The 26,295-nt window shown below is 37.5% G+C and overlaps 3 protein-coding genes across 4 annotated transcripts in view; 1 reads left to right on the top strand and 2 right to left on the bottom strand.

The window, feature by feature from the left end:
* Window positions 1-7,271, bottom strand: part of LOC148959917 (hephaestin-like) — a 12,853-nt gene extending 5,582 nt beyond the window's left edge. The window contains exon 1 of the mRNA XM_089109458.1: window positions 7,121-7,271. The gene's annotated coding sequence lies outside the window, so the exon portion shown is untranslated. The remainder of the gene's footprint in view (window positions 1-7,120) is intronic.
* On the top strand, window positions 3,952-25,440 carry LOC135683204 (hephaestin-like protein). 2 transcript variants are annotated; one of them, XM_065198401.2, is made up of 15 exons: window positions 3,952-4,716; window positions 12,047-12,227; window positions 12,703-12,955; window positions 14,826-15,134; window positions 15,987-16,305; window positions 17,463-17,661; window positions 18,188-18,419; window positions 18,778-18,957; window positions 20,001-20,207; window positions 21,254-21,500; window positions 21,774-22,010; window positions 22,295-22,511; window positions 22,806-23,129; window positions 23,881-24,052; window positions 24,697-25,440. In XM_065198401.2, the coding sequence occupies exons 1-15, from the start codon at window positions 4,544-4,546 to the stop codon at window positions 24,774-24,776; spliced, it is 3,330 nt and encodes a 1,109-aa protein (XP_065054473.2). In that variant the 5' UTR covers window positions 3,952-4,543; the 3' UTR covers window positions 24,777-25,440. The 2 variants fall into 2 exon arrangements, with proteins under 2 accessions (XP_065054473.2, XP_065054474.2); XM_065198402.2 differs by lacking the exon at window positions 3,952-4,716 and adding an exon at window positions 7,726-8,324 and having other exon boundaries at window positions 24,697-25,438.
* Window positions 23,937-26,295, bottom strand: LOC135683207 (uncharacterized). The gene is made up of 3 exons (XM_089109459.1): window positions 26,003-26,295; window positions 24,447-24,567; window positions 23,937-24,074 (listed from the first exon to the last, which is right to left on the bottom strand). Exons 1-2 carry the CDS (start codon window positions 26,282-26,284, stop codon window positions 24,547-24,549), a joined length of 303 nt encoding a protein of 100 aa, XP_088965585.1. The 5' UTR covers window positions 26,285-26,295; the 3' UTR covers window positions 23,937-24,074; window positions 24,447-24,546.

The following is a 26,295-nucleotide window of genomic DNA, read 5'->3' as shown; positions in this document are numbered from 1 at the left end:
GGGTTGTTGTTTTAACAATTTTTCACTCGAGTTCTCCAACATATTCGGAGCAAATACATAACAACGTTCCTTGGGAATTTTTAACGTTGAGTGAAAATTAAACATGCAATGGACCATTGATAATGGCTGGACCATTTTTGGCTGGATAAACAACGCGTTATGAACAACTTTGCATTGTCTACCTTTTAGCCTTAACAAGAGCAGATAGGTCTAAAAACCCACTTTAGACCTACAACAGGGCTTAGGGGGGGCTTCTTTATGCTGAAGAGAAGCCACCTTCTAATTTTGCTATTGTTTTAGCAACATTTTTTGCAAGAGCCTCCTTTGCTATGTTGAGAGCACTCCACCCCTGTTCTACACTTCTTTGTCAATGGTCCATCTATTGTCGTAGCGATGGAAAATTGTACAAGCAAAGATCAATTATGTCATATTTTTAGTGGCAGTTTTAAGGAGGGTCCAGGGGGGGCCATGGCCCCAGGCCCCGCGCTTATGATAGCCAAAAGAGGCCCCACAACTAAAAAGAAAAGGAAATTGAAAAGAACAAGGGCGCCGCAGATGTTTTTGGCCCCGGGCCCCGCAGTCCCTAAAACCCCAACTGCATATTTCTATTGCTTTATGATATAAATCAACAAATACCATATGCACATATGATAACAAATATAGACTGCATTTCATTTGTTTGAATATCGTTACATGTCTGGGAGGAGAGGGGGTACAATTGAGAAGGGGCTTTCCGGAAGATACGGGTTGCTTTTGACGGTAGGCAATGTATTAAAAGTTACTAGTTGATATTTCATTTAATGTCTCATTAACTTTAGTTTAATAAAGAAAGACAACATAATTACATGCATGTCGATGTTGTAATGTTAATTTGTTTGGGAGAAGAAAAGAAAGTTCTTTATGAGTGAGGCAGCCCCCGTCTTGGAGTCAAATGCATGGGTATGGTACTTGATCATTTTCTTCATGCCCTCTGACTCCAAGATGGGGGTCAAAGGTCGTCTCTGTGAATGAATGCATCTAGCTCGGGAAATACTTGCTGTTTGGAAAATTGATATAACAACTTGCTCAAACCAGCAACCGGATGATTTTGATATTGACATCCCCCTTATTCGGAAGTTTTCAATGAAAAGCTTCCTAAAAGCGAGACAGAAATGAATAAACTCACAAAGATTACCTAAATGGCCTAGCCAAATATGCAGTCAAGAATATGTTTTTTATGAGAAAGTGTTTTATGAGAAATTAATGGTCGATTCTTCGAAAAGCTAAGCAAGTGCAGGACTTGATCTTTGAAACCAGAGAAAGTTGACAAACTTAATCTTGCAAGAGTGAAATATTTCTTGTGTTTTAGTTTGGAAACGTTTTAGTTCATAAGTGAAGTAGGTTGAAGTAGTGCAGGAGTTAGGAAATAGCTAAAAAAGTCTTATAGGTGAGCTGAAGAAAACTTTTTATAAAAAACGTGTTAAATCGAATTTCAAAGGCAGACTAATCATATGAACTTTTCTGTGATTTAAAGTCAGATATAGAGAAGCCAGAAGAGGCTTTTTTCATGGGATTTCATAATTTATCAAGAAAATTTCATATAGTGTACTTTTCTCATTGCTGACCTTGGAGAATTTCACACACTTTTCCAAGGCATTCAAGTGCATGAAAAAGAGGGTCCTAGAAGAACCTTGAGGAATACCATAGACAACGTTTCCTATTTTCGAGCGTTGCCAATTTAGAGAGTAGAACTGCTTTATATTATTTAAGAAAAATTTATCTAAAACAAATCTCCAGTTTTCCTATATTCCATATGCATGTAATTTTATTATCAATACAAAATTTTGGGAAGTTTTCTGAAGGTTGAGAAAAGTTGATTGATATTGTTGCTTTGACTTTGTGCCAGAGGTCTGTGTTACTTATGGAGTAAAACGTGCAACAAGCTGCTTGATTTTCTGTAGAACCTTAATCATTTTAAATATACTCAAAGAAGTAGTCGTACGTTTGTCGTTCTCCTTGAAACCAGAGATTACAAAAATGGGCCTATTATTGTTTATATAAGTTTTTGAACCCGACTTGACAACTGGGGTGACGGTCAATTTCCAAATACTGGTGCAAAATAAATGTATAAGCTAAATGCATGTGATTCTGACAACACGTGGTATACTTGTAAATAAATATGGCAAGATCACACGACTTAATCATAAACCGATTATTACATCTTGGCATCACCTTTATCCGGAATCTTTCCAAAAAAGCTTTCTAAAAGCAGAGCAAAAGGAATGACAGGGCCGTCGCTGTCTATTGTGCTCAAGGGGGCTGCTCTGATCCCATTGCCGACAAATTTGGTGAAGCATCCTTTATTTGCAGACAAATGAGAAAATTTGACAATGACGTTTTACAATGAAATTTTTCCAAGGGGGATGTCTCACTGTGAGCTATCCATTGTGGTTCTAAGCCATACAAAGATTTGAATTACACCATCCTTATCGGTCTCCTATTTAGTACAAGAAACTTGGATTGGATAATCCTTCAGTTACATCTCATAGATCGTGAAGAATTAAGTTTTGAAATGCTGGCTGTACTGCAAACACGGGCATTTGTGTTCAAACTGCAGCAGCTAAATTCGACGAAGTATCAAGCATCTGTGTACCAATTTATGCAAAATCTAAAAATCAACTTATTGGGCTGGAAAAGTGTTTTACTTTTGCCGATCCAATTACTATCTTTCTTAAAAAGCACTTTTCCAAAAATTTGATATAGTCCACAAATTAAGAGTTTTTCGTCGTCTTGCTCTTGGTTTTCGATTCTTACTGAGTGCTTTTACTGAGTGCGTGAGAAATTTCTTGGGTTTGAGAACAATTAAACCATTGGCTAGTTCAGCTGAGGCATCGGGAAACACGAAAAGCGCACACTACTTAGGATAATGAGCTATAAGGTATAAGAAAATCGACACAGTGTTACTCTAAATTAAGTAATACTTGTTAGTAAACATGAATAAGCAATTAATACCCTATCTACACAGGGCAGTAGAAGAAGAATAAAGATTAGATATAATTTTAGTGTGAGAATTTGCACATGACAATGATCTGCTACAATAACAAGCACCGAACCTAAGATTTTGCAATAAGAGAAAACTACTCGTGTGACCTAGTCAGGTATTGTTTATCCGGATCAGGTGTGACCTAGTCCGGTATTTTTATGAAAACTTCAACAACAACCTCAGCGAATTTAGAATTACAGAAACAACAGCATATTATTATAACAATGTCACACCGAGCAACTGAACTCTGAGAGAAATCCTCACTCAGCAGAATTCTTGTCCATAATTTGCCATGATAAGCAGTTATTCGTCCACTTCCAATAAACTTTGAAGTAAATTTGAATCTTTCGCTTGTCTTTTTCCTCCTAATCAAAAACACTCCACATTTTAACTTCAGATTTCACTTCTACCAATCACATGGAAGGCTTGGGGCACTGACTGGCCAAAACTAAACCCACTTAAATTACTTTTTTCCTATTGGCATAAGTCTATTGTATCCGTGTTCAAAACTGAGTCGTGTTTTATTCAGAGGCTTATTTTCTGCAACGAGGCTCCAATGAACAGTCTATTTGTACGCTCTTTTGCGCCGCCTTGAGTCTTGTGGGAATACTAAGAAATGTGTCCAAGAAAGTTATCTTCAACCTTATGATATCAGATGATATCAGATGATTTAAAGATTAAACGATATATACCTGTAATTTGTAGTTTGATTGCAATTCCTCTCTGCCGACTTAGGTGGTGATAGAGAAGAATAATGTTTAGGCCATTTGAGCAAGTTTGGATATTTCAGTCTGAAGTTCGCATTTTTAACAGAAATAATGACTTTCAATGAATTTAAAAACCCAAGAAACATTAATATATTGCTTCATTGTAAGCAAACTTACGTCATTCCAACTTTTATAATACTAATTAAAATATTAATCTTAAATTTTCTATTTAGCAAAAATGTTGTATATACCAGACGGAAAGAGTTGAATTAAACAGTGTGTGCAGACGTACTGCAGGCTTCAGAAAGTTTATGAAGAGAAAGTTCAGATTTCGAGCTGAAATTGCCAGCTTTTCTAACAATACCATTATAGCTCTTGGATTTCTTAGGGATTGACTCAAATTTTGTCTTAAGCAACTTCTTACTATAGAAGTTATGCAACAAAATGTTGTTGTGAAGAAAAACCGAGATATTTTCATAAACAAAGGAAATTACAAAAACTGCAATGTCGCGGAATGTACGACACGAGTGTATACGCACAATTTTTGCTAACACAAACATATGACAGATGCCCCATTCCTGCCCAAATCTTAACAGAGTTTCAAAATCTTCTTTCATTCTGGTCGACACAAGCGTCCTCTGGCAACAGCTGGAGCATTCATAACTGTTCCGTACTTGCGCTGTCTTTTTTACGCTTCTCATAGTCATGAATAATTTACAACATTGATATCAACAAGTGAAGACGGCAAGCAAAATCTCAGATACTGCATCCACCACAGACAAGAAGGCAACTGAGGAACAACTTATCTTTCAAGATGAGAAGACGCTGTCTATTTCAAAGCGCTGCCTTCATCACACTGCTCCTTCAAACAGGGCTGCAATCACTAGCGAAAACAAAATATTATTACGTCGCAACTGTCGATATTTCTTGGGATTATGCACCACATGGAATCAATGAACTCAATTCTAATCCTTTAGAGAAAGATGCGTGAGTGTTTGATTTTTTTTCTTTTACTTTTTTTCTCAACACAGCGTTTTGTTGATAGCGACATACATGAGTCATAACTGTATTCTATTATTTTCTCATCCTAATCATCAAAGTGGGTTGAAGTACTAATATCTGAGGGGAGTTTTAAAACCTTAGGTTGAATACACACAAATTTTCTCGCTATTTAGCAAAATCTGAAGCTGACAGCTTTTCTAAAAATTCATCAAAATTTCTGACGACTGGTGGAGAAAAGCTGTGGACAAAATTTGCTGTCTCGATTTTCTTGAGAACAGAACAATTTCAAAAGCTATTCAACTTTCAAAAGATTTTATATCAAACAAAAAATCAACTGACGCGAGAAAAGGTTATTTTGACATAATCAAAGAAAATTTTTGCTTGCAACGAAATATTCTGCAGCTGATTGCCATGCTTATAATTAAGCAGTAATTTTCCGCTAGCATTACTTGATTTTCTCCACAAGGTGGGTTGTTTTACCTCATGGTTCACATTTGAACTCTGTTTAGTAAGTGTCAGAGACGACCAGACACAGTTGAAGCAGCTGTAAAAAATATCGCATGGTGAACTTTGACAAAATTACTACGAAAAACTGATCTTCAAGCCTTTGGGAGTCTCGAGTCATCTAAAGCCTCTCATCTAAAGAGCTCTGAATCACAAAGTCTTGACTACGATTGATCGTAGTTCCATCTAGCTTTCACTACGATAAGAAACCATTATGCAATACACAGTGAGATCGAGTGAAGACCCATTATAAACTCATTGTAGAGGACTTGTCTTTCCTTAAATAATTGTCGATCAGTCACTATGCCGTGTCTTTAAGAGCAAATAATGCAGCGGTCTTTTTGGGACCCAGACTCGAAGGCAAAATACACTTACAGAAGAAAAAAGCATGATATCCAACATCTACTATCAATTATTTATCGTAAGTGGAAAAGTTTCCATCAGTAATTTGAGAAAGATGCATTAATAAAGAGATTACTACCTTCGGAAGATTTTCTATTCAAAAAAAGATGTCCGAAATTTTTTCCATAAACATTTATGTTCGTTCTTTAATATGTCCAAAATTTGCGCTGAAGAAATAAAGGATTATCAGAAACTAAACAACTGAACTGATATCTGATGGAAAGAAGGATACACATTCGACATCATTTTCTTCACAACGATCAAACAAAACCTCATTATCCTTTTTCACTTTGATGGCGAGTATCTTATGGCTTTACAATACAGAATAGGCTATAGCCCACCAATATATGGGTCCAGGAAAACTGCTTTCTTGTCATACAGACAATTTTTCAAAGCCTGTCAAGGTTTAAAAAGGCCCGCGTCATCTGAAAGTCGTATTGAATATTTGATGAAAATGTTTTGTAATAAAAACTTTTGCAACTGATACTTTCAAAGCTTCGAGGCTTGCAAAAGGTCCGAAAAGCTTGGTGCAAAAAAGTGTTACTCATTCTCATTAAAAGGATCCGCTATAAAGGGTTGCTATGCTTGCATCCGTTGATCACCTAACAAGCTTTGATCAACACGACTTGGGGGTGTGTCTCGTCAATTGCTGTTATCAGCTTAATCAACTTATCATGTCTTTTTCATGCCCCATTATTTATCATAAATTCCACTTCTAGAACGATTTGAACGATTCATTATAATCCCTCCCCATAAAGTTACCATCAAGACCTTATACGAATGCATTAAATCTAGAAAATTCTAAATCGAAATGGTCACAATGTCGAGAACAAGGTAACTAGGCACGACTTAAAGATATATGATCAGTTTCAGGGAGTGATAGAGCGTGCATTTTCAGTTTTACAAATTATGGAGTTTTTAATCTATAGTCCCCTGAACACGATCCAGCAAAGTTGAGAAGATATTCTTTAAAATATGAGATATTTTCTTATTGAGAATGTATAAGAAAAACGCTTTTAGATATCTTGATACTCGATTGTGTTAAAAGAAAAATTCTACGATTTGCCCCCAACACCAACACTGCCCCTCCTGCCCTAATCTTGTGCAGGCGTCCCTGATTCATATTTCCTGGAATTGATAGACCATATTCTCCAATTAAGCACGGTTTTGAAATCCAGCTGCGATCCAGACGCCAAAATTCGCGGTTTTGCTGAAAAACTCCCGAGCTAGCTGTTCACCAGCAAACAAGAAAAAGTAGCAATGCCGTTTAGACATATGCATGATAATCTATGTAAGTAAATATGCGCAAAGAACTTTTCTGGCTGACAAAATGAGCAACACAAGACAGCTGCAAAGCAAGACAACTTTAACGCGCTCGGAATCATTAGGATGTAAATCATGGAAACAAAACAATTTGTTCTAAACAATACATTTAAGGTTAAGGTTATGATGGTGACGAAGAAAATGGAATTTTATTTCTTACTTGGCAGTGATATGCATGAACAGGAAATCTTCCTTCGTTGGTAAATTGAGCCCTCGGACAAAACCAACATGGCCGAGAGAAATTGGATTGCCTTGCCGTTGACTGTGCTTGCTGAAATTTCGTATTAAACGAGGGGCCAATGCCTCGTGAAAATTACATTCGCTGTAACCTTGCGTAGTCCCATGAGGTTTCTGGCAAGTATCAAAGAATGCAGCACAAGTGAAAGTGCATGAAATCGATGCTCGCTTTCAATTTAGGCGGTAGGTGGATTCCCAATAACCCAACGCCAGTCGACCTCGTGCATTGAATCAGAAAAGTTTCGATAAGTTAATATTGATGACTATGAGTAAAGAACTGACGATTTACGTCTTGGAATGGATTTTCCAACAATCTCATTTTAGATCAAGTTCGGGAGAAATAATTGCAAGCACCCCCCCCCCTCCTTAAATTCTACAGAGGCTTATTAGAGGATTTACAGTACACGGTACCCTGGGTATGTATGGGTACCAGGCTTACTCCATAAATCCATTATTTATACACAATTTTAATACACAAAATCCATTATTTATACACAATAGAAAGTGTTTTCAAGCAAAAGAGATAAATTTCTTTTTCTTACACCATGAAAACTTAAGAATAAATTGAATAAAATCCACCCTAAGTTGTGGAATAATGAGCCCCATTTTATATCGTCGTATGATAGCAGGCTTCATATATAGACCCTATTTCAAATCGGTTTTGGAAAAGTTACCTGGAGGAGGCTGAGGGGCAAATAACTCTATGCAAATCCCGTACAACTTTGGCGGAACTCATATTGCTATTATTGCAAAAGTGATATGCACCTCGGACCAGTCGAGGTCAGTCTGTTGCCATCCCTCCCTACTGGTTCCATGCCATGCTCCATATAAAACATACGCCTTTAAAAACAAGACAAAAGTTTCTGTTTATTCAACTGTCATCATTCTTGCTGTGAGCCAACGGATCCTTTGCTGCTGTAACAAAGCGCTTTTCTTTACCAACATTTCACATTAAAAGAGGAAGCGATGCACTTTAATTTCATATTCCACTGGTACCTGGCTTTCTTCTGCTTGCAAAATGTCGACGGAAAGCGAAGAGTTCATTACGTTGCTGTCATTGACACCATTTGGGATTATGCGCCAGCTGCATTGAACATACGCAATGGCATTGCGCTCGATGCAGATAGGTATGTAAATACATAACTGATAAATATTCTAATTAACTTCTTGTCATACGTTCCAAGGAGCTTTTTTAGGGAAATTAACGAATCATCGCTTTTCCAGGCCAAGAGTTAGCTGTGTTACGAATATGACTTTCTGTATATTGTATCTACCGCGTCATATATACCAAGCCTACTATCGTTCTAATTTTCCGCAATATTGCATCCCTTCCTTTGGCCAAATTCGTGTTTTTCCCAAGGCTTTTGAGTAACTTGAAGAGAGAATAAAGGGAGAGAAATAACAGTTGACGCGACAGAGAGTTGACAGGCGACAGGCTACTTTTTTTGGTGTCCCCCACCCCAAAACCGTAAATCCTCGAATTAGCCCCCTGGGGCTTATTTATATTTGATATTTTTTGGATGGGGGCTTATTCGAGGGGGGGGGGGCTTATACGAAGAAGGGACTTTAAAAATGAGTGTGAATGGCAGTCTGCTCGATAGACTCCAAGGAGTTCTTGCGGCGAAGAATCGATGAAAATGTAGCAAATAAGAAACACCGCAAAAATAAACAGAGCAAAAAAGATGAAGCCCCGTATGCCGGGGCGGAAATTAACCTTCACTATTTTACGTGTATTTATTGTTGCTCATTCTCTTCGCATTGCGGTGTTTCTTATTTGCTACAATATCAAAATATCTCGTTTATTTTATCATATCGCGCCAAAGACAACCTCAGAGAGGACCAAAAATCAACAAATTAAGGGGTCCAATTCTAGAATCTACGGTAGCAGTGGGGGCTTATTCAAGTGAGGGGGCTTACTGACAATTTGTAGTTCAAAGGTGGGGGCTTTTTCAAGGTGGAGGGCTTTTTCGAGGGGGGGGGGGCAATACGGGGATTTCAAGTATTTGAGTAGAGAACCGGGGGCATATCACTCCAAGAAAATCTCGTACGCCTTTAGCAAAAAACCTTTTGCTTTAAAAAAATCCCAAAAAATCCTATTGCTGTAAAAGAACTCGCACACTGTTCGAAAAGAACTATGCACCCTTGGTTAAAACCATATCTCGCTGTATTTTTCATCAACAAAGTATTTCTAAAATTTCATGTGGAAAAGAGGAGAGAGGCCACACTTTTAGTATTCATACTCAATTGATACCCAGAACTCTTTTACATGCCCACGTCCAGAAGGCAGGGTTGAATCAATAAGCTTCATATTGCTGCGGGTAAGATGGGTAAGAGTCCTCTATACTTACTCCATGAGCCTCTGATTCGCTACTGCCTCACTTGACGGACGCTACAACAGAGGCAGTAGCGAAACAGAGGCTCATGGAGTAAGTCTAAGAGATCTCTACAAAAATCTTCAGAGAAAAAAGATGCTATTTTCACAGATAATTGTAAAGACCTGCAGGGAAGCTTAAGAGTGCTTTGTAGCAGCAAAAAAACAAACTAACGGCTTTTAGCAGAGTTGCCAGCAAAAACAATTCACGACAGTCTAATTTGGATATGGCAGCACCAGCACAAATACCTAAATACACATATGTATATGTTTTATCGTGGCTTTGTTCTTATAAGTTGCTTTAACCCCTCAAATTACTTGGATGACCCATAATAGGTGGTGTTAGTATGGATTTCGTATGGAAAATATGTGACAGGAGGAAAGAGGCTACGCTTTTATGTATATACTTTTAACTTTGTCAATTTCTCTCCTGATTATGGGTAATCTTCAATTCTTTTGCGCGTCCCTGTGCTCACAGGATAAGGCCTACTATGAACTGTCTGGATTCTGAGTTTTTTGTATCCATAGAAAGAGATCTTTGCATTGGCATCGATGTATGTAGTTGAAAAACCTGATGAATGCACTGAACAGGTCGTTTGTTGACGTTCTGACTTCAAAATTTGAAAATATGGGGAAAAAATGAAGCTAACGACGCACACAGACAGATTTTCAGTTGCGTTCATGCTGCTTTGCAATAGCCCTTGCTGCGAGCAGAATCGATATCTGAGAGGTGCGTGAGTAAAAGCGCATTTTCCGGTACTGATGGAAGAAAAAGAATTCCATGATCGATTTTCTTTAGAATCAAGAGACCATGTTTTTTGTTCTCGTAGCAGTTGATGACTTCGATTCCAAATCTTCCGTTTGATCGAATTTTAGCTTCTGCACAGAAGGAATTTACTCCTGCAGTTGTGGTATTTTTTAAGAGTTTAGCCATGCAGATTAGGCTGTGCTGGGCTGTGATTTCCAAATTTATTATTTTTAAAACGTAAGTAAAGCGGAACTTTTCAGACTGCATCGTTTCTTAACCCAAAAATATTTACATTAGTTGGCGTAGCAAGAATGGACAATTTCCTAAAAAGCACAATCACAAAAGAACACACGAAAAAGAACTAAACATTTTCACAAAGAACTATTTGAAAATCGACTTCAAATATTCGACTGACAGATTTATATTGCTTGAATCTGGACAGTCATCCAACAACCTAAACATTGGTTCGGAAATATTTTTAGGTTTAAAAATAGTTTAATGCTGCCCTTGCATACGAGTGTGACTATTAATGATAAAAACCAAGAAATCTCAAGAAATTTAATAAAGGAGAGTGCCCGATCTAGACAGGTGTCTGCGCGAAATGTGGCACTTTATCCTGAGATATGAAGTCAACTTTCAATAACGTCAGAATGACGCTGAAATGCCAACAAATCATTTTTTCCCTCCATCTCTATGAAGAAATTACATATTTCTTTTTCCAAACGTCAACTAACTCTTTGAAAGGAATAATTTAATGAGGAATCTAAATAGATGATCACATACATCTTATCATTTTCAAAAGAAAACAGCAAATATATGCATATGACGTCATCCGTATAGAAAACTGTCGACTGTCATGACCTCATGATGGCAATGTAAATCTTCTTAGGGACTCTCCTTGAATACATATCAATTTCTATTTACACTTTGGTGTGTAGACCTGGATAGTTCTGAATTGCAACACCAAGTTTTCCGTCTATTGTGATCACCAGGCCCCGGGGGAGGGGGGATACCCCCCATTAAGGCCTGACAGGGGGTCCAGTCCGATTGAGGGTCTTACCAAATGGCTACCAAATGACCCATTTTCGGTTTTTATGCTACCGTTTGACTGAACTAAACTGCTCAGTTTAGCTTGCGATTTGTTATAGATAATGAACAAGATTTATCTTTCACGAAACAACAACAATCAATTGTGGAAAATTTGTCAAAAAAGGACCAGGGGAGCATAAAGGAATGGAGCCTACCAAGGAAATAATTTCGGTTTTTATGCTACCGTTTGAGGGTTTTTTTCAAAAATACTACCATTTGAGGGTAATTTTTTAAAATCTTATCCTTGGCCCTCTTTGACCCTGACCGGATCCCCCTGTCAGGCCATAATTGGGTTACCCCCCCCCCCCTCCCCGGGTCACCAGGTAACTGTTGTGAAGCCAGTCTTACGCAATCATCATGTATAGCACTGCACTGAACACTGATCACAACTGTGTCTAGCAGACTAGTTACAGTTGTATTCTTGTTATTTCAGTAGTGTGCAGTGTGTCTTGCACTTGACAATGAAATGCTTTTGATGTAACTTTATTACCATAGCCTCTGACAGCTGAAAGAAGTCGCATCGAAACAAAAAAATCAGCGCAGTTGAGAAAATTTCAGAATAAATTGCGATTTCAAAGTGAACACCTAAATCAGATACGAAATTGTGGAATAAATAATAATGATATTGTTTGACTCTTCAGCCATGCAGCAACATTTACCAAGAAATCCCCAAACCGCATTGGGAAGATCTACGACAAAGCTGTCTATAGAGAATATACTGACAGATCGTTCACAAAGCAGAAACCACGTGATGAAAGTTTTGGATTACTCGGCCCAGTACTGAAAGGAGAGCAAGGAGATGTGCTGATCATAGTATTCAAGGTATTCGATACATATTTGCTTATTCTGCATTTTTGTGCCATAGAAGACATCGTTGGGTAATCATGATGATGATCCTTTTCTATTGAATGCTTCCAATATGCCTCCTTGCTTACCCTAAGAAATGATAGGTATTTAATACATTTTTTCTAAAGAATACAATTTGGATATACAGATGAACCCCTCTGGAGTTGGTGCCATTATTGTTAAATGCCGAAGCATAGATGCTTGTAACTATATAGATTCACAAATGCTTCTATACTTCACACTGGTTAGACTTCATTCAAGCAATGTCGTCTACATAACAAGCAACAAAGGCCGTGGTATCTTGCCTTGATTTCCAAGAGAAAACCCCAAAATGTGCCTTCTATTTGCTATCTGTTATGAAATGTGTTATATTAGCATGTCAGTTTTATTTTCTTGGATGTCAAGCTACCAAAAATCAACGTCTAGCATCTTATTGTTGAATCTTTTACAGAACCTTGCAAGTCGAAATTACACAATGCATCCGCACACTGTGTTCTACAGTAAAGCCTCAGAAGGTGCACTCTACGCTGATTCAACTTCTGGAGCTGGCAAGGCCGATGACTATGTAGCACCAGGGAAAACCCAGACCTATATTTGGGTGGTTTCGCAAGAAGGCACTCCGGCTGCGGGCGATCCTAATTGTTTAACGTGGTTATACCATTCACACATCAAACCAACCATGGATATGAATACTGGACCAGTGGGTGAGACTGAAGTTCTTTATCACGTTGTGAAATTGCTTCAAGAATAAAACACTTTGAGTTTTTGGAGCATGTTGACCGCCAGGGTATAAAAAGCACTTTCATTGCTAGAAATTTTCAAGACTAAGTGTTTATTCTGAAAAAACTATTTCAATTTGAGTATAATTCTGACTTCATATCTAAATTGTATATCTTACCTAGATTGTATCTAAAGTGTATCATTTTATGCTGACAGGAATTCGATCATTAATATTGCAAGAAGTGAATTCACGGCTAAGCCTCTATCAAACATAAAGTTATCGTGTTTATACACAGCCAAAATCACAAACTGTTTCAAAAGCTGTGTGTAATGGTATAATGTCGGGATATGATGCCGTTGGCAAAAAAGGTGAAGTTGAGAAATCATGGCTGTAACACAGCTTAAAAGCGTTCACAAAATTGCTGCATTAATCATGTTGTGCTGTATAAGTATCTGTTATCCTATAAGTATCAATGAACACGTGACTGGTCAATAATCTATGCATCAGGTAGACCGACATGATTAAAACAGGACGGAGTGAAACTGCTGTAGGCCTTTGTCTCCCAGACACGAAACGATACCGCTCTGCTTCTTGAAGTGATTGCATCATTTCAAACTGCTGCACAGTTACAAAATACCAGATTCCTGTGTTTTTGAAATACAATCTTTGGTGTTTTTAAATAAAAAACGTTGTCTGAAAACCACATTTTCACAAAAATAGATATTAAACAAGGGAAATTAAAAGTAAGGTCCAAGAAATTTGAGCTATCAGCATAAAGACTGGAAAAAACACATGAAATAAACTCTGCGCCTTACGTTTTCGGCATAATTTCGTTTCATGAGTATTTAAAAATATGCTTCAAGCTGAAGTGAATAGGCAAAACCAGCAATAGCGAGGAGAATCAATTCTATCTGCATGATGCTTTATGCAAGAGAAACCTTTACACGATAATGCAGAGCAAAGCACTTTGGATGGCTTTTCTTTCAACTCCATAGTGAAGTGACTTTCTGTCATTTCAGTTTTGGCAATGCCAAGTTCTCAGGATTATACCTGCGTATTGTAACTGGGACCTATTTCCCATGTAGAAGCCAATCCAAAGTGAAATGAACAGGTGTTGTGAAACTGCAATATGCTTAATAGAAACAGCCTTTAGGAGTATCTCAGTAACTTTTGGTTGAAAGGACTTTAAGAAGTGCAAGCTTGTGTTGTTCCTATTCAATTCCTATTACGTTTATAGGTACAAAGTTTTGAAAGCCATCTAACTCAGCGCATGGATCCATAATCGAGGGGCAAATCACTGCTTAAAATCACGTACGCTCTCAAGAATAATCACACTTTAATCACAAATTAATCACATTAATAACAAAATCAAAATAATTACAAAGTATAACAATAATAACAAAAGTTTCTTAAAACAAATACTAGAATCCTTGCCCACTTTTATCCGGATATGTTAATGAAATATTCATTATTTAGAATTTCCCTTTCACACTTTTCCAATATTTTCATGGACACGATGGAAAATTTGCAAACACACGCTCGAGAACAACAAGCTTTAATAAATACCCTGCAATGGAGCAAAAATGAAGGCCTCGTTATGATGCCGTCCATAATTATATGCTTCTATAGTGTTGCCAGAACTGTTGCAATAGGGGCAGGGGTGTTAGGGATGTGAAAAATTGCGTTTCAGAAGCAATGAGTTTTGTACCATCTTGGTGTGCTTCTTCAAACCTGTCGGGTGGGCAGATAAAGAATGCTTAACCCACTTTTTCGGTAAAGGGGACCCGGAAAACCCCCCTGATAACAATTGCTAGCAACAATTCTGTATGTTTTTGCATGTTATTTTTCTCCAGGCATGATTGAAACGTGCAAAAAAGGCTTCTTGAATGAAGATGGATCAAGAAATGACGTCACGAAGGAGTTCTACTTGTTGTTTCATGTGATCGATGAGAATAAAAGCTGGTACCTGGATGAAAGCCTCAAAAGGAGCGGAATAGATCCAAGCAAAGTGAACAAAGAAGATGAAGATTTCAAGGAAAGCAATCTCATGCATTCGATCAACGGAAGGGTTTATGGTAATTTAAATGGGTTTGATGTTTGTCAAAGTGACAAAGTTGTTTGGCATTTGTCAGTCCTTGGAAGTGAGGTTGATATGCATTCAAGTAAGTTATGATATAACTTATCATTCAATTAAAAAACAGTCACCGATTGAAAAAAATTCAACCCGAGATCGGTTTTGTAAATCATCCGCAATTCAATGAATCTCTCAGTTAGTGGAAGAAAACATCGATCGAAAAAAGCTTAAAGTATATAACTTGTCAGTCAAGGAAAGAGGGAACTTGATTTATCAAACGTGATTCACCGTATCAGATGCAGCGTGATTCGCCGTATAGGGTTCATTGTTATTCAACCTAATTCCCCATCGAACTCTCAACTATTTCTTTGACACTTTGTAAAAAAAGCCATTATCACTTCTGAAGAATTTAAAGATTTGAAACCTAACGATACTGAAGCAATGATATCGCTGCGTAGCTCAACTTACCTAAGGAATCGAACTTTCAACCAGACAGTTTTAGAAATTTAAATCTAAATGCAACAGTGTTCTCGGAAAGAGATCTAGGGCATCAGAACGTACGTAAAGTAGGGGGGGGGGGGCTTTGCAAAACTTGGATTATGGGTGATATTGGAATGCTTCCTTCCGAATAACAGAGTTTTATGCATTCGGTCAACTGGTCCAGATGTTAATATGCTAACAGAATTCCTCTCATAAAAGAAAGCACTGTCTCTCTAAATCATTTGGTCTTGGTACAAATGTTGGCACACTTACTTAAGTGTTTTATGAATAGACTGGTATTGGGTAAAACTTTCAGGCAAAACTTCACTGTTTCTAGCAAATTATCTTTAGCCAGTGTTGCCTTTACCAATCGAGTGTGATGATTTTAAGCGCAAATAAACGTAAACAAAGCCAAAAGTGTAGAGAAGTAGCTACCTGAATAGACTTCTGTTTCTTTTAGTTTCTTTCCACGGAAATTTGATTGTCTCAGACCACCATCGAACAGACACGCGTGTTTTGTTCCCTGCGCATTCCGGAACTGTAACGATGCAGGCGGATAACCCTGGCAAATGGATGTTTGAATGCAAAATAGCTGATCACTGGAATGCAGGAATGTTTGGGTTTTACAACGTGAGTGCAGCCTGTGGACAGGGAAACAAAGCAGTCACATTCAATGGCAAAGTGAGGGAGTATTTCATAGCTGCGGAAGAAACTTCGTGGAGGTATTCACCCTCTCAATACAACTCATTTGATGGAGAGCCTTTAGACAAAACTGGAAGGTAATTATTTATAGTATCATTATATTCCATTTTCATAGATTTACAGAAAGATATACGTTTTCAGGGTCATTCTTACCGCTGGATATCAGGTTGTCATATCTCTAAAGCAATTTCTCTGTTTGAAAACTTTGGAAACATCAAGATTCAACAGTAATGTTCATTTTACAATCTACGAAGAAAAGAATCATAATGTTTTCACATCACAACAACAAAAGCAATGCAACTGTAAGCTAAGGATACTTAACTCATTAAACAAGTTTTGGTGAAGATAATTTTTGCCCATACATAAAACTCGTGATCGAGCCAATGATATATAAGTGACGAAGTCGCTAGATCTCCAACTTTATTGTCATCGAGTGAGGCAAAGTCACTCATGCAGTAAAAGGGTAAAAAGACGATTCCGCATAAGGGCTCAGTATGGGAAATTCCGAAGCTGGCGAACGAAACCCAACTTTTTTGAAAATCTATTTAATTCAGGTAGGTAACTTGAATATTTCTTACCTTTCCAAATTATGCTAACTTTCGATAATCTTGGTTCTTCTTCGTCTAACTTGCAACTTCCCGTACTGAGCCCTGTCTTTTTGCCAGTATTTCCGCTTGAGTGATTTTACCTCACCAGCTCCATAGGAAATTAGATATCTAGTTAGACATCTAGCGCCTTCGGCGGTTCTATATCATTGAATCGAGCTTTTAAAGTTAATAACGAGGTTAATTACTAGATGCATACGAGACATACTTTGATATATAGGCAACCACCTGGGCCACGTGTTGATTGAAAATCCAAGGCACCTATCGTTTGAGTCTATGAAAATAGAAATGTATAAATTTTTACCTAAGATAAATGGCAACGTCAGTTTTTTGGCAAATGAAATCAATCGATACTGAGCTTGCTGAATCTAGTTTGGTGAGCCTGTTTGAAGCTGTAATTCGTAACTTGATTATTGTCCATTTCTGATTTCATGCTTCAAGCTGACCGTTGCTACAAGTGCAACGGACAGCTTATAACCTCCACCTTGGTATGATTGAAAATTAAGTATGTTTAGACGAAGAGATTAAACATTTTTAAAAATGTTGCTTTTTTCAAAAACTATTTTTAATTTCTTAAGTACTTATTTACTTGAAAGTTAGCAACAGCTCTTCGTTTTGTTTTATGACAGTGACTCTTCCACGTTCTTTGTTCGCGGGCCTAACAGAATCGGTGGGACTTACATAAAGGCAAATTACCGTGAGTTCATGGACGCTACTTTCACAAAGAGAAAGCCTAGATCTTTGAAGGACGAGAGGCACCATGGGTTTTTGGGACCAGTTATCAAAGGTGAAGTTGGAGATAAGATTCTCGTTCACTTCAAGAACAAGGTTTGTATTCACTGTGACAAGGCACAGATGTCATGAGAACTCTGTCTTGATGAAAAGATGATCATTTTAAATGCTAAAAATGATTTGTAGTTTTTGCACAAATTCAAAAGGATGCAGCTGTTGAAATAAAGTAATAAACTAGACAAGAAAAAAAAGTAGTCAGCAATTCGTCTTCTCGTGAAATCGATAATTCTTTATCATTATGCATGACAAAGAAGTGTTTACATCTAAATTTGACGAAAGCTTAAATCAAGGTATCTGTACATTTACCAGAAAGAGATTGGATTCTATGGGCTATCCATCATATTAGCTCCCAGTTTTTGGCAGGATCGATTTTGTATTTCGTCTTAATTCAGTGAGGAAATGTCGGGGGAGGGGTCAACATTTTTGCAAGGTATTCTTTGTTTTGTGATTCTGTGATCAAAGTACCTGTACCTAACCAAAAGTTAGTCATGGGGGTTCCTTATTGGTAAATTTGGCGTTCCCCGACTTAATCTGTGTGACAATGAATTTGTTATATTTTCAGCTGAGCATCAATGCATCGATTCATGCGCGTGGAGTTCTATACAACAAGTCAAATGAAGGGTCATTATATGATGACAACACAAAACTCAAGGCAGATGATGTCGTTCTTCCGGGCACAACTTACACTTATGAGTGGACCATCCCTGAATCGATGGCTCCCACAGCGAAAGATACGCCATGCATTTCTTGGCTGTATTCATCAAGCGTCGATCCTGTAAAAGATACATATTCAGGTAAAAAAATTCATGTCTTACAGATCATGCATGCTCATTTATGGAAAACGCCCTCTTTCCTCTTTGTTGTTTCGAAATCACATGTGAACGAATTTGGAAACTAAGTGTATAACTTAAGGCGTCACTGGTTGATCAGCGAAAATTTTAAGTCATCACCTGTGACATTCTTTATGCCTAAGACACTTCAATGTATGTGAAAAGGTAATTTCATGAAGATCTTACCAAATCAGTGATGTTTTCCCCCAAACTAAGGTTGATTCGTAGGTCAGAGTGATAGCTCTTGTTCCGCTCCCCAAGGAACCACTGCCAATTTTGTCTTAACAAACTGAATTCTGAGCATAAATTGTGTCTTTTGTAGGCCTTGTTGGTCCTCTGGTAACATGCAATGCTGGTTCACTGCAGACAAACGGAATTCCGAAAGGATTCGATGCAGAGAAATACCTCTTTCCTGCCGTTATGGACGAGAATGAATCCTGGTATCTGGAGAAAAACATGGAGAGGTATTGCACTTCACCGAAATGCGGTGGGATCAGCAAAGGTGAGTGAAACTTTTATGCAGGTTTACTTTATGCAGGCCTCTGAGGAGAAATATTTATTCACGAAGGGCGCAGTGTGGAACAAAGATGCTGAGTGTTTTTTTGTATCTCTATCAGTGTATTTTGTAGCATGTTAATCTGTAGCATGTAATTTGCATCATTTAATGTAACTCAAATTTCATGTAAACATGTTTAACGTAATGGTCACAGGGTTGTTATCTATTTCCATGCTCCCTGTGGCATCGTATTTTGGCTTGTCTGTTTTGTAAAATTTTACGAGAATCTATATATAAAAAAAGATGCTGAAGGAATTGTCTCTTTTGTTAGAAAGAGTGTCAATACACAGTTCATTTGTCACAGTCATGATTTCACGTTCTTTTCCTTGGTTCATTTGCCTGACCATTTTTATGTTCTGTCTCTCCTTAATGTCTGATTTTTCAATTCTCTGTTGCAAGTTTTCCAAATTCATAAACAGCGTTAAAATTCGTTAAGCAGCTAGAAGATTGCAAGTTATTAGCAAATAGGTTAATCAGTGTAAATGGGCAAATTGGAATTTCAGATACAAAGTCTTTCTTTATACAAATATATTTCTTTACTATGCTTAGTTACAAAGTTGTTTAATATCTCTGATACATAAAATCAGAATTTAACTTTCAGAGATATCGAATGCAGTTCAAATTTAGAGAGGTACTATGTCTCAGAAAAAGAGACATTATTCAAAAAGTTCTATAATTACTTTGAATGACAATAGGATCTTCTCTATCGATGCATTGGGGTCTTCTCTATCGACGCATTAGGGTCTTCTCTATCGATGCATTAGGGTCTTCTCTATCGACGCATTAGGGTCTTCTCCTTTCCAATAGAAGTATCCTTAGAGGCAATTTAAGAAATGGGACACTTTTCCAAAAGTTTGGGGCACAAAGCCATTTCCACTGTCTTGATGTCCTTGATAACTTCTTATTTTGTGAATATTTCGATATATTTACACGGACGTAATGATTGATGAATTACATCACAGGGATATTTGTAATGAAATATTTTCTAGATGACAAAGATTTCAAAGAAAGCAACAAGATGCACCAGATCAATGGCTTTATGTTTGGCGATATAGGGATAGAGATGTGCAGCGGAAAAAAGGTTATCTTCTATGCTTTTGCCATTGGAACAGAGATTGATCTGCACTCAATATATTTCAGTGGAAATGGCATCGATGTAGAGGGGAACCACAAAGATTCACTCATGATTTTCCCAGGTAACTGATGACAGGCATTTTGATTCTATTGCACTTCCAAGAATGGTGGGGGGGGGGGCGGTTCAAAATGTGTTTGTGAATTATATAAATGTTCTTTGCTAAAGATGAAGAGCCATGGTCCGCTTTGGTTTTCCTCCTGATAGGAAAGATCCTCTCTTACCAATTGATGATTTATCATGATAATATTCTCTGCATTTCTAGAAGCAGTATGGCATTTGATGGCTTTTAAGGAATAATGTCATTTCAGGCTATGTTAACACTTTAAACACACTAACCACCCTCAACATAACGTCAACAAGGCCAAGTCTTTTGCCTGTTGATGAGTGTACCCTTGCTTTGTAAAAAAAGGTGAGAACATCGCGATCTATGAATTTTGCAATTTCGAATGCTTTCTTAGAAGGAAGTTATCTCATGCTTGTTTTAACAGCGTTATAATGATCCTAATTAGCTTTTAATCAATAATCCAATGCAACAGTTTTTTGCAGCATTTGTCTATTACAGTAGCTGTTCGTTACCTGTTTTACCAATTTCCACTTAAAAGTGTTTTTCTGATTGCAAACGGGCCACAATGTTTTTCAAACATTTCCATTTTCAATGGCACTCTTCGATCAAGGATTCTTATCTTATACCAGAGTTTCAATGTTGTCCTGGGGGTGAGGGAGGGGGGGGGTGGTTATAGTTATGTTTGTAAGCGCTTCGACAAATTTTGTTCAATGAGGGTTTCAAAACGACCTTTAATCTGAAAGACTTTGTAGAAGTATATTCAGTAGCTATCAGTACCAAAACCTGAAAATAAATAAAAGGAAGTCAACACTTGTGCCCGAAGAAGTATCTCTTATCGGCCCAAGAGATGAAATCTTTGTTAATTGTATAGTCAATATGGGGAATGTTAGTTCTCTGATTAAAATAAATGGTATATGAAAATATCTTACTTCTGGAAACGTAAGTACGTAATCCACAAGATGCTGTCGTTAATTATCGATGTTATTATTTTTGGCTCTTAATGGCACAAATGTATGTGAGTGTTATTTGTTTTACGCATATAGGGAGCTCGACAACATTCACAATGACTCCAGATAACACTGGGACATGGGCACTTGGATGCAGAGTTAACGATCATTATCAAACTGGAATGAAGTTTCTCTACACAGTCAAATCTTGTGTGGCAACACAAAAACTGTTGGCCCCTGTAACTAAAAGGAAATACTACATTGGAATCGTCGAAAAAGATTGGGATTACGCACCTAATAATCTACAGCTTACGTCTGGTGGGCAGCTCAACACTGATTCAAAGTAAGAGCATGGGTCGTTATCTTTGTCCAAACATGGCCCATATTTAGAAAGTGTCCATATCTAGGTTAAAATTGCAATTAATCTATCAGGATGATCATTGAAACGTAATAACCACTCTTATGTTTATCGCATAATTACTTAAAAGGCAATCGACACTTATAATAGTGGCTTAAGCCATCTGGAATCAAACTCACCGATTGGTCAATTCTTGATTGCTTAAGCTCGTTCAGAATCTGTCGATTACCTTTAAGATTTTCATTCTTCATCACACAGCGCTAAAACCTTTACCGAACGCACAAGCACAACTATTGGCAAAGTCTACAAGAAGGCCATATATGTTGCTTATACAGATGAGACATTCACCAAAGTGGTCCAAGACACCGATCGTACAGAACATCTAGGGATTTTGGGACCCATGATACTGGCTGAAGAAAGAGATGAGATCGTTGTTGTTGCAAAAAACATGGCGACTAGGAATTACTCAGTAAATCCGCACGGAGTATTTTACAGGTGAGTTGGATTTGCTTTTTCCAATGCAGCAGAGTTAATGTCATCTTTCTCAAAGATTATTCGCAAAAAACTGAAGACATTTTGCAAATAAGCTGTTCATCATATTAGCTACATACGTAAATACATTTACATTACATTTTCTAACTTATATTAGGTTTTAAATTTTGTGAGCCCAAACTATCAAATAATCCCAAATTCCTTTATTCGTTCTACATAGCATTACAGTAAGTAGGAACTTAAGAATTTTCTCAGTTAAAATCGGATATCCCCACTTGGCATTTTAGCAAAGATAACGAAGGAACAATTTACAATGATGGAACGAGTCACAGAGGAGGATCCATTGCTCCTGGCAAAACATACACGTACCACTGGTTTGTGAACAGCCGTTCAACTCCAGGCCCAAACGATGGTGCGTGCTTAACATGGGCATACTATTCGGCAGTCGATCCTGTGAAGGACACAAATACTGGCCTAGTTGGACCGCTGATAACATGTAGGAAGGTACATTGCACCATTTATTCTGAAAATACACCTTTTATACGTGCACTGTGAGAATGATATTTTATCAACAAACGTTCGAAAGCAACTAAAGTACATAAGCATGGGCTATCTAACGTAGCTAACATATTGGTATGTTTTGTAACCCAAGAGCATGCTTTCTGTTCCCCATACACTCAAGTTTTGTAATTATCCCACATAATAACAATACTTAGTAAACTCTCTATGTCCCTATGTCTTTAGTTATCTAGCAGTTAGCTGTTCATCATTCATGAACATAAAATTATTCAATTTCAGGGAACGTTGGTAAACGGAAAAAGAATAGACGTTGATAGGGAGTTTGCAATTTTATTTTCAGTATTAGACGAAAATGAGAGCTGGTATTTGGACGATAATATAAAAAAGTTCACTCTTAAACCAAATGACGTTGTTAAAACAAACGAAAATTTCAAGGAGAGTAACAAAATGCACGCGATAAACGGATATATTTACAGCAATGGGCCACAGAGTGGCGGACAATTCAAAATGAACATGGGAGACAAAGTTGCTTGGTATGTTATTGGACTTGGAAACGAGATTGACATACACACGGTGCATTTCCATGGAAACTCGTTTATACATGTAAGTTGGTTACTTAATTTATTAGTTGCTTTGATTCAAGCGGCCACAGGGTACTTGAAAAATTCTTTCTACGAAGGAAAGGGGATCTCTATACGATACTATGCAACCCTGCGTCAGGCTAAGGACATGTTCCACACGTGCAGATCCGAAAAGAATCTTTTGAACATGAATCTACATAAGTATACAACAGTCCCATTAAATAGGTTATAGTTTGGTTACTGAGGATGTCAGTTGAGATTACCTGTTCGTTGGATGAATAGCCATATGCAGGCATTGTCCTGGTTCTCTAAGGAACCCGTTGGACGAGGATTGAAAAGTTTGCCCAACTATAGATCCCCTGAATGGATGTCCATATTACCAAATCTTTATTGCGATTTGCTATCTAAATAAAATTTGAAACGAAGAATCAACACATTACCTAGAAATTATTTTTAGTCTTAATCTATTGATTTTTAGGAAACGCAATCTTTTCAGAGGAACATCTTTGAACATGCTTAACTTATTAAATCGGCCTACAATCCCGTACAAAATTGTTGAGACAAAATGCAAATTTAGAAATTTTCTATTTTCTAGTTGCCCCTGTAAATTCGAATCCCCCCTTTTCCCCCGAATCAATGTTGGATTTGTAGCTATATTATTCCTTCTTCAAAATCATGCATTCAAAATTTTTCAAATCAAAGAGAAAATATCACCTTTCCTTGAAGTCTCAACTATTTTTGTCCGGGACTGTAGCATTTGCTTCTTCTTGCAGCGGACAAATTCAGAACATGTCGACGACGTGTATGATATTTTCCCCGGAGTCTTTGCTTCTCTCGAGATGACTCCCGTAAACCCAGGAAAATGGCTGCTTCACTGTCACGTCAATGATCACAAACAAGGTGGGATGGAGACCATTTTCGAAGTGAAAAAGAAAATCAGATGGGGTGAGTTTCTTTGCTTAAATTCCTAAAAATAGAAAAATAAATAAATAGAAAACCAACGGTGGAGGAAAGGGCACTATCATGCTATCGGCTGTTCGATCTATGAGGTGACCAGCATAGGGCCTAGTAGAACTGATTAGATGACCAAAATCAGTCATGCATAACCCCCGTTTCAAATAGCACCTTACCAAATTCTTCTAATCCAAAGAAAACATCAAGGCAATCGAAAGATATAAAAGTGGCTTAAGGTATCTGTCAATCAAAATTAGCCAATCAACGAGCGCGTGAGTAGAATCACACTCACTGATTGGTTTATTTTTGATTGAAAGATGGCTCGAGCTCCTTTAGTATCTGTCGATTTTTTTTAAATTAAGGATAACAATATTTCTCTTCTTACCTTGGTGTGTAGAACAGGACGGTGCTAAGTTGCTCCATTCATGGAGGACTCCTGTACGGCAACAAGCACTCTCCAACATAGCAGTTAGCTGTATTTTTCGTCAATATTTTCTGCACTTTAGCTACAAAAGCAGAAATATTAATGATAGATCAATCTCTTGCCACAAAGGAACACTAGATCTCTTGGTGAAATGTATATTTGCGTGGTTGAATGGCCAAACCTTAAAAACGTTTCTAAATTGATTTTGCAGGTGAAAGTAAGGGAAGCAGTTTGAAGTCAAGTTGCTTGGCTTTTTTGCTTCTGGTTGCTGTCCTGGTCAATCTGTGGTAGCAGAAAACTCATGAAAGATGCTGGTGAAGAGTTTAAAAAATTTGAACCCTGATTAAACTTGAACATCTTTAAGCCCGTATCAACAGGATTCGTATCGAATAAAACAATTTTGTGATTTCCGTTTGGTATGGTACATCGAGACTACAGTGACCTGCAAGACTGCTGTACCCCGCATTTTGAACTGAGTATCTACCTCATCCCCACATTAAATTTTGAAATCCTACCTTCGATTTAAAATATCCTTATGTAAGCCCATCGTTTTTTAAATACAACTGATAGCAAAGGGAGATGTGTTTTGACATTTTTGGCATGAAGAGATTTTTGCGAAGGTGGGGGGGGGGGGGGCAGCAAGACCCCACAGTGTTCTTTCTTAATGAACGAATGAGAATCGTAATATGAAAAACAAATGCCTTAGAGTTCCATTTTCGATTAAACTTGAGTCGGTAATAAAAGGGAGAATTTGATAATTAGGGGATTAAGGATTTGAGGATTGTAAGAAATGGAGGGATTGGTTAATTTTCAAGTATGAAACATATTGGGGACTTTTATTCCAGCAGTTTTTCTAGTTGCTCATTAAACTTAGGTCACGTATCCAAAGGAGAGGTTGCTCAAACAATCAATATGTGAAGATTGAGCAAGAATTTAATGGATGGAAATTTGTCATGAAATTAGTTAGCAGAGGGGGGGGGGGGGGGATGGTGTGCGGTTTTTTCTGGTCAATTCCACACATGGAAGCAATTGGAAAATTTGACGATTAAAAACCAAGTCACTTTTTCAGTATGAGAATCTGAATAGTGAAACTACCTAAGACAAATTACTGGGAGACCCAATCAACGTTTGACTGGAACTCTGGGGTTGAGCAAATGGGTTTTTGGATCATATAATTTTGTATTTATACATAAGCCTGTCTGCCGGAAAGACTACGCAACATTTTCTTGTTAAGTTATATAAGGGTTTTGGGACCGTCTTACAGAACAGGTAGTGGTGAGATGGTAGCATTATGTAGACATATAAACATATACGAAAAATAGCATTATCTAGCAGTTTGGAATATTTCTTTATATTCGTTTAAACTTAACTATGTTACTAAGTTAACTAGGTTATACAATGAGCCTTGCATTAATAATTTGTTATTGCAGATTGACAAAACTTGATTTCAATGGTAAATATCTAGAGAATTGTTTATATGCAAACTATATGTTAGAAAGAAAACGTGCTACAAATACCTTATTATTTGTGTTACTTCTGCGAGTAAAAGTGTCCGTCTTTTTCTCCGTATCTTCCGTCTTTTTCTCCACATATTCCGTCTTTTTCTCCACATATTCCGTCTTTTTCTCCGTATCTTCCGTCTTTTTCTCCGTATCTTCCGTCTTTTTCTCCATATCTTCCGTCTTTTTCTCCGTATCTTCTGTCTTTTTCTCCGTATCTTCCGTCTTTTTCTCCGTATCTTCCGTCTTTTTCTCCGTATCTTCCGTCTTTTTCTCCGTATCTTCCGTCTTATTCTCCATATCTTCCGTCT

The sequence above is a fragment of the Rhopilema esculentum genome, chromosome 7 (assembly GCF_057945365.1).
Source record: "Rhopilema esculentum isolate cy_ngs chromosome 7, ASM5794536v1, whole genome shotgun sequence".
NCBI classification, from domain to species: Eukaryota; Metazoa; Cnidaria; class Scyphozoa; order Rhizostomeae; family Rhizostomatidae; genus Rhopilema; species Rhopilema esculentum.
Note: the sequence above shows the minus strand (reverse complement) of the source record. Positions and strands in the feature narration are given on the sequence as shown.